At 37.3% G+C, this 13,853-nt stretch overlaps 1 protein-coding gene across 1 annotated transcript; it reads right to left on the bottom strand.

The window, feature by feature from the left end:
* Positions 1–5,631: 5,631 nt before the first annotated feature.
* LOC124273152 (60S ribosomal protein L27) lies at positions 5,632–11,773 on the bottom strand. The gene is made up of 4 exons (XM_046708367.1): positions 11,636–11,773; positions 10,123–10,292; positions 6,988–7,098; positions 5,632–5,724 (listed from the first exon to the last, which is right to left on the bottom strand). The coding sequence occupies exons 1-4, from the start codon at positions 11,714–11,716 to the stop codon at positions 5,676–5,678; spliced, it is 411 nt and encodes a 136-aa protein (XP_046564323.1). The 5' UTR covers positions 11,717–11,773; the 3' UTR covers positions 5,632–5,675.
* Positions 11,774–13,853: the final 2,080 nt, after the last annotated feature.

The following is a 13,853-nucleotide window of genomic DNA, read 5'->3' as shown; positions in this document are numbered from 1 at the left end:
TGCCATCGTTTCCTTCAGATTGCTCATGAGATGCTGCTTCCATGACGAGGGGTTCTGTAAAGTGTCGCTTTCATATGTTGATGAAAAACACTTTCGACATAATATTCAGAAAACAGCTCAACACGAAATGCAGAACGACTTATTGGACACTGTGGCTATGATCTGATGTTGAGTGATGTCAAAGAAAGATTTTTCATTTCTGAATGGTGCAAGTCCCTAAGAGAGTCAATCCTTAAATAAAGCAGTTGTCAAACTTGTAGTACATTTATTGTTACTTAACAGCTTCTAAAATATACCTCAAGCAGATCACAAGAGACACCATTGAAACAAAACATAATGTTGTGTTCACCCTAAAACTTATCTTGACTAAACCAACCGGCAGTATTAAACTAACTGTAAACGTTATTATCGGAAGACAAGACTCAGTTTCCTTTTATACATTTGCGTCGTGACCTTAACCCTCGATGACAGTCACGTTATACCTTCTTCATAAAAGAAAGTTTCTGTTTACTGGATAAATAATGAATATTGACTAGTGAAGAATTGTAAAACGGAAAGAAAGAAATGTATTTCAACCTTACAGATGTACTTTCGGGGAAATGGTAGTTGATGACAGCCAACTTCCGGTTGAGGCTGTACAGGGCTTACCCCCTGTGTACATGCTCATGGTGTCAGCCTCTAGATTGTCTGATCCAGACCGGAGTATTTACAGGCCGAGGGTTTCATAGGCTTGGAATTCTGCATAATGTTGTTAAACATCAAATAGACAAGACGTGATTGTGAAGACTTGTCAATGTTGCTGAATGACAGGGCAAATGGTGCCGGCAGGGATGAATCGCCATTGTTTGACGTACCAGTGGTGTAACAGTATCTTTACATGATACTAGTAGTTCACCTTTACCTCATGTTCAAGTGGATTTTAAGGGGCGGTGGGGTAGCCTTGTGGTTAAAGCGTTGGCTCGTCACGCCGAAGACCCGGGTTCGAATCCCGACATGGGTACAATGTGTGAAGCCCATTTCTGGTGTCCCCCGCCGTGATGTTGCTGGAATATTGCTAAAAGCGGCGTAAAACCAAACTCAGTCAGTCAGTCAGTCAAGTGGATTTTGTTGGGAGATGTTTTTATTTATGCATTTGCATAATGGATAAATGCGCAATATAAATGGACTATTATTATTATATTACTTATTATTTCAGATGAGCCTTGATGCAGAATAATGTCACGTTTGTTCATTTCTTTCATAAAGTGACAATAAAATTGAAAACTACTTTCCCATTTCGGCCAGTGTTGATTTGTAGGGACGCTGTAGTCACGCCAGCTTGATGCGGAAGGAAGCGTCATCAAAACCTTGCTATAGACGTAATAAACCAGAAGTGGTTCTCCAATCTCCATAACATTGAACCTCTCCGTGCTGTACTTCTTTGAATGTGTTAACATTTTATCCAACAAAATGCTGCGTATTAACATCCACAGTCACATTCTGCGTCAGGATGCAATGGATAGCTTGTTATTTACTTTGATTTTTTTTTAATCACATAATGAAACTATCACGAACAAATTTATTTGGGGCATCCGGAATATTTGAGGCATCAATGCATCGATGTATATTTGAGTAATAATTTCAAAGCTGGTCAAGCGTCCTCGAGTGTAGTTTCCCGAGGGAAGGGAGTTAACCGTCCATAAACTTGCAGCTTCCACGAAACTTTTATCAGTTAGCTCCCTTGGTTTGTGACCCGTGAAGATCCGGGAAGGATTGGTCTTCAGCAACCCATGCTTGTGGTAAGAGGCGACTAACGGGATCGGGAGGTCAGATTCGCTGACTTGGTTGACCCATGTCATTGTATCCCTAGTGAGTAGACAGATGCTCATTCTGTAATCACTGGATTGTCTGGTCCAGACTCGATTATTTACAGACCGCCGCCATAAAGCTGGCATATTGATGAGTGCGGCGTTAAACAACAACCAATCCAAACGCTTGGTTTGTGAAGGCAGCAAGGTTAACCAAGGACGTATATTATATACGTCTTTGGGTTAACCAATTCCTTTTCAGAGTACAGGAAGTTGAACACACCAACCCAAGTTCAGCACCAAATGTCACATACTTGAAAATATCTCTGCACACATTCTGCAGAAGATATGTTTAAAAAAATGAGCACGAAATATTGAAAAACATGCTCACTTTTAATTACTGGATGGGTGTACATGTAAACACAACAAATCTTACACAAAACCATCCAATCACAGCTGTCAGATGTTTCTGCCTGCGCTGAAGTGCTTCTTAAACTACGGAATCTGATTTGGTGTAGTGTCATATGTGCAGTGTAATCAGTGGCATGTGTCCTCCAACGTCAAGCGTCAAAGTGACTGCATGTGTTGACTGAGTATGGTTTTACACTACTTTTAGCAACATTCCAGCGATATCACAGCGGGGGACACCAGAAATACGCTTCACACATAGTACCCATGCGGGGATACGAACCCATGTCTTCGGCGTGACCAGCGAACGCTTTTAACCACAAGGCTACCCAATCCCCCCACCTGGGCGTGTTGAATAGTCCAGCTCGGATCATTCATCTGTTGCTACGGGTCACGTGCATACCACCTGGGTACAAACCATGTCCTGGACTGAATAACTATCCCCCAGATGTTGTTGTTGGGTTAGGTGCTTTGGTGATCGCCTTCGCCGGTTGGCATGTCGGCAGACCTATCCCTCCAAGGATGCATGGGGTCTCCCCAGATAAGAGAAATATCAACTATTGTGAATCAACTAATGTCACAGCGCAGTCACTTGTTAACACCACTGCTATTTGTATTGAATGGTCTGACTTTCCTACACAAATATATATATATATATAGGACTCAAAACACCGAGAATTGTGTTATAGTTCCAGCACTCTCTGAGAAGTGAACTGTACATTTAGGGAATGCTATATCACTGAGGAGAAAGCCATGGAGCCACCCCACCCCACCCAGAGATGCCAATTCTAATTTAGCCCAATTAGTATTTTGGCCAAACACTCATGCAAAAATTAGTATTAACCTATCCAAAGAATGTTCATATTTAGTACAGAATATATAGATATTCTAAGAACTTGTTATTAACATTGTACTCACCTAAATCAGTAGTAAGTATCCACATATTGCTGAAATTCTGAATAAAATGTGGCTGCAATTTATTGTATATGGTACATCTGCTATTGATAATTTAATTTTTTTTAAATTCGTATATTTTTACTGTTATGATAGTCGCGTATTTTGTGTTGTTTTTTTCCGTAACGAATACCATAAAGTCGTTTGAGTTGGCATCTGTCCCACTGCCCCTCCCATATGCCAGGAGAGACTATTTTAAATATTTTATCTTAACCAAATACAAAAAAATCTTTTCTTACTTTTAAGATTGTATCTTGAAAATCTGCTATGCCTATGTCCGGACTTAATTTAATTGTACCTTTTTTCTTCTTCTCTTATTATTCCTTGTATGTTTCTTGTGTTATCCGGCAAATAAAAATTCAATAAAATGTTTGTCTTCAACTTCCATAGATACCTTCTTCTCAGCAACATACACATCGGTAGACTGTGAGAAGCATCAGCATCAGAGTGAGATTTTGATGGTGGCAACAGAGCCTTGTTCTCAGCCCGGAATCATCCATATGTACTAGTTGCATAAGACTGGTAAGGACCAGACAAGCCAGTGATTGATGTACAACTCAAAAAATATTTTAAGAACACCAGATTTTTCATAAAAATATTCTTTACTTTGGTCAATTGGGTGTTCTATCATTTCTTTTGAGTGGTACAAATGCGCCACCACAATCCAAGCCTGGATACCATGATAATGATATCTGCCAACAGGACAATCTTATTTTACCTTCATGCAAAATACTTTAATTTCATTGGTCAATGACGGTTTTAACAAGTTTCCGTGTCACCCTCCCAGGAGGGCAACTGCCAAGCTCTCCGCCGAGAAGCTGAAGTGCAAACAATCATATGACGTCATAATATGACGCATGCCGTGCCGGAGTTCGAAAACCGTTCGATCAGCTGTGTTCACTTTGTATAGATATATTTGACCGACTTTCACTGCTTTATTTAAGCTATTTTATACATTGAGTGGTTTGCACACTGGCTTAAACATTAGTGGTGTAACGATTGATTCATCGATAGTATCGATGTTTGCATCGTCAACTACGGGATACGAGTGCATCGATACAAAACACATTTAGGCAATATATCAGGATATTTATATCGCAAGGGTCCATGATACATCGATGTATCGCCACAAGAGACGATATATCCCGATACTACTTAAATACTACTTAAAGTTGTAAGGAGTATTGCATTAGGAGTAGGAAGGGAGTCTCTTTGAAATACTTCTAAATTTTAAAAACAAACTGAACCTTATAGGAATCTGTTTGTGTCTGCCATCTTTGTTAGATGAACAAAGGTGTTGGTGTATCAGTGAAAGAATGTGAACATTTTTCAATCTCAGAGAACTGTAAAAGACTTGTCTTTAAGTAATTGAAACATGTTTTAGTTGTTTGACAAATAACACCATTTATTAACAACTATGAAGGATGTCTTAGCTTTGTTAAAAAAGAGAAGATATATTTAGAAAGCATACTTAAGTGTTTTTTTCAGTGATTCTGGTATAAATTACATTGAAATGTCAGTGAAAGCATTGGTGCAGAAACACAACTTTCCAAGGGAAGCCTAGATCAAAGGTTTATGTTTGAATTGTACTTTCTTAAGCATTAAATGCTGAAACTTCATTACATGAACAGCCTTTTAAGTGTGTGTGAATGTTGCACATGTTCTGCTGTATAACAAATAAAGATTCAGTCATTATATCTATCATATATGTCCTGTGTTTAGAATTGTAAAGTATCGGGATACGTATCGTATCGCCATCACTGTATCGTGATGATAATCGTCTCGCAGGTTCCTTGCCAATACTTTCATGATATATTGTATCGCCTCATTAAACTGGTATCAGGATAATCGTCTCGACACTTAGGCACCGATACACAGCTCTATTAAACATAATTAACAATTTTTATAGCAGTTTTATGCTTGTCAGAATATGTTTCACTGATGTTAAAAATCCAGACGAGAGGCAGACGCCATTTTGCTTGCATGTCATAGTCGGTAGCGATCTTAAACACAGATCTAAAATAAAATGATGTTTTGTACATTTAACATGGCGGGAAGATAAATACGTTGTATGCTTCTCCCTCAGGTAATAAGGTCTGATGTACGCCTCTTTGTAGCAGTGTGATCCCTCGCCTACCGGCTCGGATGACACTGCTACAAAAAGGCGTACATCAGACCATATTACCCTCGAGAGAAGCATACAACTTATAATATCCATAACCTCAAGTGGTAGGGTAGTCGAAGGCTTAAGAGTTTGCTCGTCACACTGAAGACCTGGGTCCAATTCCACACATGGAAACAATGTTTGAAGCCAGTTTCTCTCTCTCTCTCTCGATCGATCGATCGATCTCTCAATCTCTCTCTCGATCGATTGCTGATGACAAGTTTCAGCCAATAATCTCCAGCAGCATTGAAATGAACTTTGTACAAATAATGGGGGTTCAACCATTAGCAATGCCAACAGAACTACAAAACAATTACAAAACTTCATGTATTTTTTTTAATTTATTTTCCCCCAGTGTACAATTAGAACCTCAGCTTTTGGAAAAACCATCTGTTCTTGCCTGTCTTGTATCTGAAACACACAGAGACCAACAATAAAAAAAATGTATTGCAGAGCTCCAGATAAGATTTAGCTCATGTGGGTACTGTACCCACTGTATTTTTTTTAAGTGGGTATTATGAATGTTGAGTGGGTATTTCATTTTCCATTACACACTGCTTTCAAATATGTGCATAGTTCAGTCATTTTACTCACCTAAGTATTATGTCATTGAGTAAGTTTACTAAGCAGGTATGTTCTGCCTTGTGACATACCAAATCAAAACCAAGTTAAATATAATGGAAATGATTTCATAAAAAATCACTCATCCTATACTAACAGTACAACTTGATAGCAATCATTACGCAAGCGATTTTTATAAATATATTCCATACGCATTTGTTATAAACGTTTTGCGTATCTAACTTATTAAATGCGTAATTGGTACGCAACAATTATTTTTCAATGCGTAATTGGAAATTTTCTAGCTTATCTGGGCCTCTGAGTATTGCTTTTATAATTAAAATTCAAACCAATGATTACATGTTCCTGGTGTGCACATCTCTTTTCAACGATTTGTGGCACGTCTGGCTTGCCCCTTGAAGTTTACATGACCGAATTTGCATTCTGAGAACTTAAACCGTTAAAACTTCTATGCAAATTCAAGACAATGGAATGTATGTGTAAAACTTCACTACAAACCATAGTCATGAATATTAGCAAAATTGCTGATGTGGCTTAAATCAACATTCACTCATTACAAACCAAACACATACCCAAACCTCACATGTTAGTACTAAAATGACTAAGTACCAACTGCTGAAAGAAGTTTCAGCTTACGTATGGTTGAATAACAAAGCTGAAATCAAGATTAATATTTGATATTTCACAAAAATAATGTTCATTTGTTGAGCCCCAACAAGGTAACTATAATCATGACAAATGCAGGGCATTTCATTATTATTTTAAACAACAATTATTGGGCAATGTCCAAAAAACATATCTTTCCAAAATGAAAACAATTCAAGTGTCATCACTGGGTAAACGACCAAGTGTGGTTTAAATTATATTGGTGACAAAATAATGGTGACGTCAAAGATGGGACAAAGGGTAGAGTTACCTCCCTTCTAAACATTATGTAAGTCTTTGAAGCTAAGATGATGCGACATGACCATGTTCAAGCTGGGAGTCATCTCAAACGTTTCGCACACTCGGCCAGTACCTAAGAGTGAGGAACATTATAGACTGATACTATCTGCAATGTTAGTACATTTGTAGGTCGTGTACACTTCTCACCTTTCTTCAAATTTGGCTTTCACCTCTCGTCTTGCTTTCCTTTTGAGTCCAGGGTCCCTGAAAGCATCCTTATTTACAAGTGACTTTTCTAGGTTCACATCAACAGAATACCTGAAAGGGAATGGAGAAAATGTTATCATTACTCACCCATTGTAGATATGTTTATTAATTTTTCAATGCTATTACACATTATGTAATAAGTTACTAATAACATTATTCGCGTGATGCCGAAGGGCTACTGTTCGATTCACCGAATATGCAAGTGATGACGCCAGAGTGGTTTACAGCTATGACATCACAATCCTAATACCTCTTAGACCTTCCTTGAGTTGCGGAAAGCTGAGAGTCATCACACTGTAGGCAGTTTCTATCAATTTATGTTGGAGAGTAATGAACAGAATACTAAACTCGCTTAAGTGAAATACCATTTTTATAAAACCCGTGAAAGATTCAGTACCAAACTCGCTTTCGCTCATTTGATACCAAATCATTAACTTGCTTCATAAAAATGGTATTACACGGAAGGTCGTTTAGTATCCTCTTTCTTGGTTACATTTCTCACTTTGAATAATGTTCGTACATATATGTATTTTGATTCAATGTATCTACTTTAAGTAGAGCTGTGGCGATATATCTTAGTATCGATAATCGTGATACTTTTTCTGACAATAAATTTCCATACATTCTTTTCGTATCGTGATATGTATCGTTGACCTTAAAATTGTGAATTTTCACTAGAAAATGAAGGTTATGTCAAATTTTACACTGTTACTTTGTTATAAATATACACCTTTTTAAAGAAAATAACTAAAGATAGCATATCGTGATATGCATCGTATCGAATCGTATCGTTTCAAGATATCGCGATACGTATCGTATCGTGAAATGTCTGTATCGTCACACCTCTACCTTTAAGACTATAAATATTTTCTATGAATACAGTAAGAAGTCAGCAGTTGATGTGTTATTCAATATATTCCGTGAAATAATAACAAAATTAGTCATTTGGCATGCTAACAGTGTTCAGCCATAGGCACTCGACTATATATTCATAAGTATGATACATATATGATGCCTATATAAGAAGAGAAAAGACAGGTATCAATTTTGAACCTCTCTCCACTTTTCACTTGACACGGCAAATTTAATGAAAGCTTCAAATGGGAATAAAATTATTAGGTGAGTGATACACAAGATACTTTACAGATGTCAACTGAGTGTAAATTGTGCAGTTTATTCAACGGTCCAAGCGATGAAAGCATTTGTCAGACCGAAACCGAGCAGAGACACCATTTTGTTTTGATCTTATAGAAATAGGTATACATCATACTTATAGATATATAAGAGTCAGGTGCCTATGTGTTCAGCTATGATGACAATGACTGCATTACTGTCCAATAAAAATATAAGAGTTTTGACTTATTCTGCCTTGCCTGGATATATTCCATACATATCATGCCTTGATAAACAGGATGAAGTAAGGCAAAAATCCCCTTTGAATATTCGATTGTAGTGATAGTGAATTCATGACAGGATTAGATCATGACCAGTTCCATCAGTGTGAAATTTCAGTTCTCCAACTTAAATAGTTTTTGAAAATGTGTCCCCACTGAGAAGTGGACAGACTCGAAATGAATCCATTCTGAGTTTAAGTGACCAGAGCTCAAGATAAAATTTAGCTCATGTGGGTACTATACCCCATGTATTTTTTTGGAGTGAGTATTATGAATGTTGAGTGGGTATTTCATTTTCTGTTACCCACTGCTTTCAAATAAGTGCGCATTTCAGTCATATTACTCACCTAAGTATTATGTCATTGAGTAAGTTTACTAAGCAGGTATGTTCTGCCTTATGTCACACTTAATCAAAACCAAGTTAAATATAATGGAAATGATTTCATAAAAAATCACTCATCCTACACTGACAGTACAACACTTGTCCTATACTAAAGTACTGTCGGAAATAGAAAAAACTATTTTCTCATTTATCTCTACAATTTATGTAGTTGATATGTGCAAGTGTGAAACATGTTAAACTAAGTTCAGCCTAACTACAGTCTCAGTGAGTGAGTGAGTTTAGTTTTAAGCCGCTTTTAACAATATTCCAGCAATATCACGGCTGGGGACACCAGAAATGGGCTTCACACATTGTACCCATATGGGGACTCTAACCCGGGCCTTCAGCGTGACGAGCGAACGCTTTAACCACTAGGCTATCCCACCGCCCCACTAGTCTCAGTGGTAGGGACATAGGAAACATAAAAAAAATATTGTATTACAAAGGACATTTTTTAAATGCCCATTTTGAAATTAGAGGTAGCTTCATTATAAACGATAGCTTGTGTATAAAACAATAACTTTCATGCTGAAACTATTAAGGATGTAGCTATCATGGAGTCTCATTGTCACTATGAAAAGAAACAGATTGGAGGGTTTGTCTCAAAAGCAAAACCTGGAGGGGTGTCTGCAGACGATCGTTGGGGTCGGGCTAGGGGATAGAGATATCAGCTAAGATAAGATAATCTTTTAGGGCAATTATACTGGGGTAGTACAGGGCATGTCATAACAATTTACAAATAATATCCAGTCCTGTCAATCTTCGCGATTGGGTGGTCATGCCACCTATATATTTTGAGACATGTAATACAATGCGTTTCTATGGTTATCAGGTATCATACTCTTTTACATATCTCAACATAAACTTTATGAAAGAAAGACACGCAAGATGTTAATCAATAGATGAGACATAGTCAGCACACATGAAAAGCACAAAATATCTTTGATATGACCCTTGTGTATGCAAGGCAGCACACTATTTGCAGTTGTGTAAATTTTAGGGATACATAGTAACAGCCTAAAACAGTTTTTTCTATTTCCGACAGTACTTTAACAGTACAACTTGATAGCAATCGATGTCTTTTTCATCCATGGCGATTTTTAAAAATATATTCTGTATGCATTTGTTATAAACTTTTTGTGTATCTAACATTTTATCTGGTCCTCTGAGTGACAGTATATGTAAAAACAGCAAACATGTTTTCCAGGAAATTAAATTCCAGTTTTCCATCAGGACAAGCTACAAACACTGGAGAACTATGATTTCCACTAATACTTTGCATTTTCTACCACTGCCTACCTGGTTGGCATAAGATGATTGTAGTTGTAGACCTTGATGAAGGACTTTATCTTCGACCTCTGCTTTAGTTTCTTCTTGCCCATAGACTTGGTGACTTTGCGGGGGTAACGGTCTACACCGGCCACCAGGGCGTGGCTGTAGGGCTTGTCCTGGGTACCTTCATCATAGTTCTAAACACACAAACATGTTTCCTTGGTGATTAATTAGTAAACATACAACTTTGTGAGCAGCAACTTCTCACCTGCTGCATTAATGATGTTTTGATGTAGATCCTTACACGGTTCTGTTGAAATGATTTGGTTCACACATATTTACAATACAAAGTACATTCCATAGACCATAAAATTTGAAAAATTGAAATTTTAACCACATATCATATTTTCATAAACACTTGTGCTATCCTAACAAGTTCTTCATTCCACCTCACATTCAAAGATCAAGAAACATGTTCACCTTTCAACTGACCTGATCATAATTCAGTGTGGGGCTAATTTCATTACAGTAATTAGATGAAATAGTCACCAACACTATTGCAATAGTACTGCAGAATAGTTTACAGCAGTAAACTAAGTGCAAGGCTTGATAATCATACCAAATACTGTCAGAGAATTGAATAATGTGTGAAATTTGAATAATACACATTTTATTTCACAGTAACTGCAAATGTTGAATCTATCAAGTGTACAGTATACTTTCGATGATACTTCCGTTAATTTTAACTTCCTAAAATATATAGATTGATTGAGTTTAGTTTTATGCCGCACTTAGCAATATTACAGCTATATGCCTGTAAACTAACATATATGGAGCTACCACAGGGCAAACAATGGTGATTGTTCACAATATTATTACACAGAGGCCCAGATAAGCTGGGTATCCGGGTAAAATATGCATAGAAAATTTCCAATTACGCATTGAAAAATAATTGTTGAGTACCAATTACACATTTAAAATGTTAGATACGCAAAAAGTTTAAAACTGCGTACGGAATATATTTATAATAATGAATAATGAAATGCGTAATGAAAAAGACATTGATTGCTATCAAGTTGTACTGTCAATACAGGACTAGTGTTGTACTGTCAGTACAGGATGAGTTATTTCTTATGAAATCATTTCCATTATACTTAAGTTGGTTTTGATTAGGTATGACATAAGGCAGAACATACCTGCTTAGTAAACTTACTCAATGACATATACTTAGGTGAGTAAAATCACTGAAATACCCACACATTTGAAAGCAGTGGGTAACGGAAAATGAAATACCCACTCAACATTCATAATACCAACTCCAAAAAATACAGTGGGTACAGTACCCACATTAGCTAAATCTTATCTGGAGCTCTGATTACACACCAACATAATACTGTGAAGGTTAGAAATTTTGATACAGAACTACCAATCAAAGATCCCTGTATCAAACTTGATGTTCAGACAAGATTGAAAGGTATTCTTGTTTGCACCCAAAATCTACTAGGCTACCACAGTAAATCTTCCTCAGCAATGCACTTACCTTTACTATGACTGCTTTACGTCCAGCAAACCTGCCCCCGAGAATAAGGACAACTTTGCCTGATTTCATGAACTTGCCCATGGCTGCAAAGACAAATATATCATATATGAATATTTCCTACAATATGGATGAAAAAAACATTTCTCAAACAGTGAACTGGCAAATGGAAATCAAGGGTGGGTGACTTGCAATCCCAATAACCATTGAAATGACACCAAAGGTTAGTGAAGGCTTACCAAAATGCGAGCCATAGAGAGAAAGACGAAACATAGATGCTGAGACTGTTATATCAAATTTGCTGATGGGCTGAATACAACCAAAGACAACCTAACCGCATGATTGTAACAATTATCAATACATGGAATAAATGAGTGAGTTTAGTTGTACACTGCTTTTAGCAATATTCCAGCAATATCACAGCAAGAGACACCAAAATGAGCTTCACACATTGTATCCATGTGGGGAATCAAACCCGGGTCTTCGGTGCGACGAGTGAAGGCTTTAACCACTAGGCTACCCCCACTGCCCCTCTCACTACAAGGAATAGGAATTTGCTACTTCACTATATTTCTGTGACATGCGGTGCACGAGTCAGTGAATTTAGCTTTACGTGCGGTCGTGAGTTTTAAACCGCACTCAGCAACATTCCAGCTATATGGCAGAGGTCTGTAAATAAATCTGGACCAGACAATCAAGTGATCAACAGCATGAGCATCAATCTACGCATTGGGATATAATGACATGTGTCAACGAGCCTGACCACCCACTCCCTGTTGGTCACCTCTTGCAAGCATGGGTTACTGAAGATCAATTCTAACCCTGATCTTCACGGATGAAGCAAGTCACTATCACTGGTAGAACAAGAGTGGCAAATGTATATTACATAATTCATCAATTGTTTGTTACCAAACTAATGACAAGAGATCACTTTCTGATGGCCCTAGACAGGGTTGTACTTTGACCTCCTGAACTAGGGGTCTAGGGGACCGTCAATTACTGATTTCCAGGGTCCCTAAAAGAAATATGAACGTCCTGTAAAGTAATGAAAAGAGTAGTGTAAGGAACCATCACATTAGTAAATACAGACACCAGAAAGGCTGGCTGCATATCTGTGTAAAATAATGCAAAAATAATGTCCATGCCTCACTTTATATTTTAATGCATACAAGTATGCTTGCATTTTTATGAAAACCCTATAGTCTTAAATCAGAATGTGCCAATACTCCAATGAGGATTTGATTGAATGGGAAAAGAAGTTTCTGTGACTTTGGATTATACAGAAGTGTGGTGAAATGTTCACTGTGGTTTGTGTCGTGTATCAAACATTTATGAAATCAACAAATGTGGGCATTTGAAAGGACAAAAAAATCAGCATCACTTGCCCCAATGACAACATGGAAAACTAGCAAGCATGTCAACAAAAATGTATATAAAGCAGTGAAGGAACATGTACTTGATGTTAATCACAGTGAAGGCTGCCTTTATGATAATGTTTCTAGAGATGACAGAACATTTAGACAGTGTATTTTGATCCTACCTAAAAATTGCAATCAGTGAGACATTATGATTTGCCTATTTTGTTGTGATTGAAAATGATATTAAGGCTTTGAAATACTTTCATTATTGACCTACACAAACTCTCCACAATATAAATCTAACGTTATTTGCTGCAGTACCCCCGTGGTCTACGAAATCTGTTAGATTTGATTAGCAATTTCCATGTGAAGGTGATTATATCAACACCACTAGATGATATGGAGCGGACATCAACCCAAGACCACCCACCTCATTCAAGCCGACGTTAGCGGTCTTAAATTTATAACAAATATTCATACCATCATAACGTGATGTGCTCAATCAACGCCTTAAAATCAACACAATTAGTCAGTCCTACATGAACAACACGTATGAATCCTGTCACGCTGACTTCATGTCTATATAGGCTATTTGAAATCACTATTTTGCTTTCAAACGCAAATGATTGTGTAAAATATCTGGCATAAACCAAATACAAATGTCTCGGGAAAATATGTCACTCAATAAAAGTCATTTGTTAATCATTGTATTTCAGATTGAAACCGATTTATGTTCGGCATTTGCAGAAAACTTGCCTGCGATGGGACGTAAACGGAAAAGAGGCTTAGCGGAAGTTGGTTTTGAAGGATATTGCTTCCCATACAACTGATTGACACTTAGACTGTATAATGCCAGACATACA

The sequence above is a fragment of the Haliotis rubra genome, unplaced genomic scaffold (genome assembly GCF_003918875.1).
Source record: "Haliotis rubra isolate DU_JTF1 unplaced genomic scaffold, ASM391887v1 Scf177, whole genome shotgun sequence".
Classification (NCBI taxonomy): Eukaryota; Metazoa; Mollusca; class Gastropoda; order Lepetellida; family Haliotidae; genus Haliotis; species Haliotis rubra.
The sequence above is the reverse complement of the archived record's forward strand: the minus strand, read 5'-3'. Positions and strand labels throughout refer to the sequence as shown.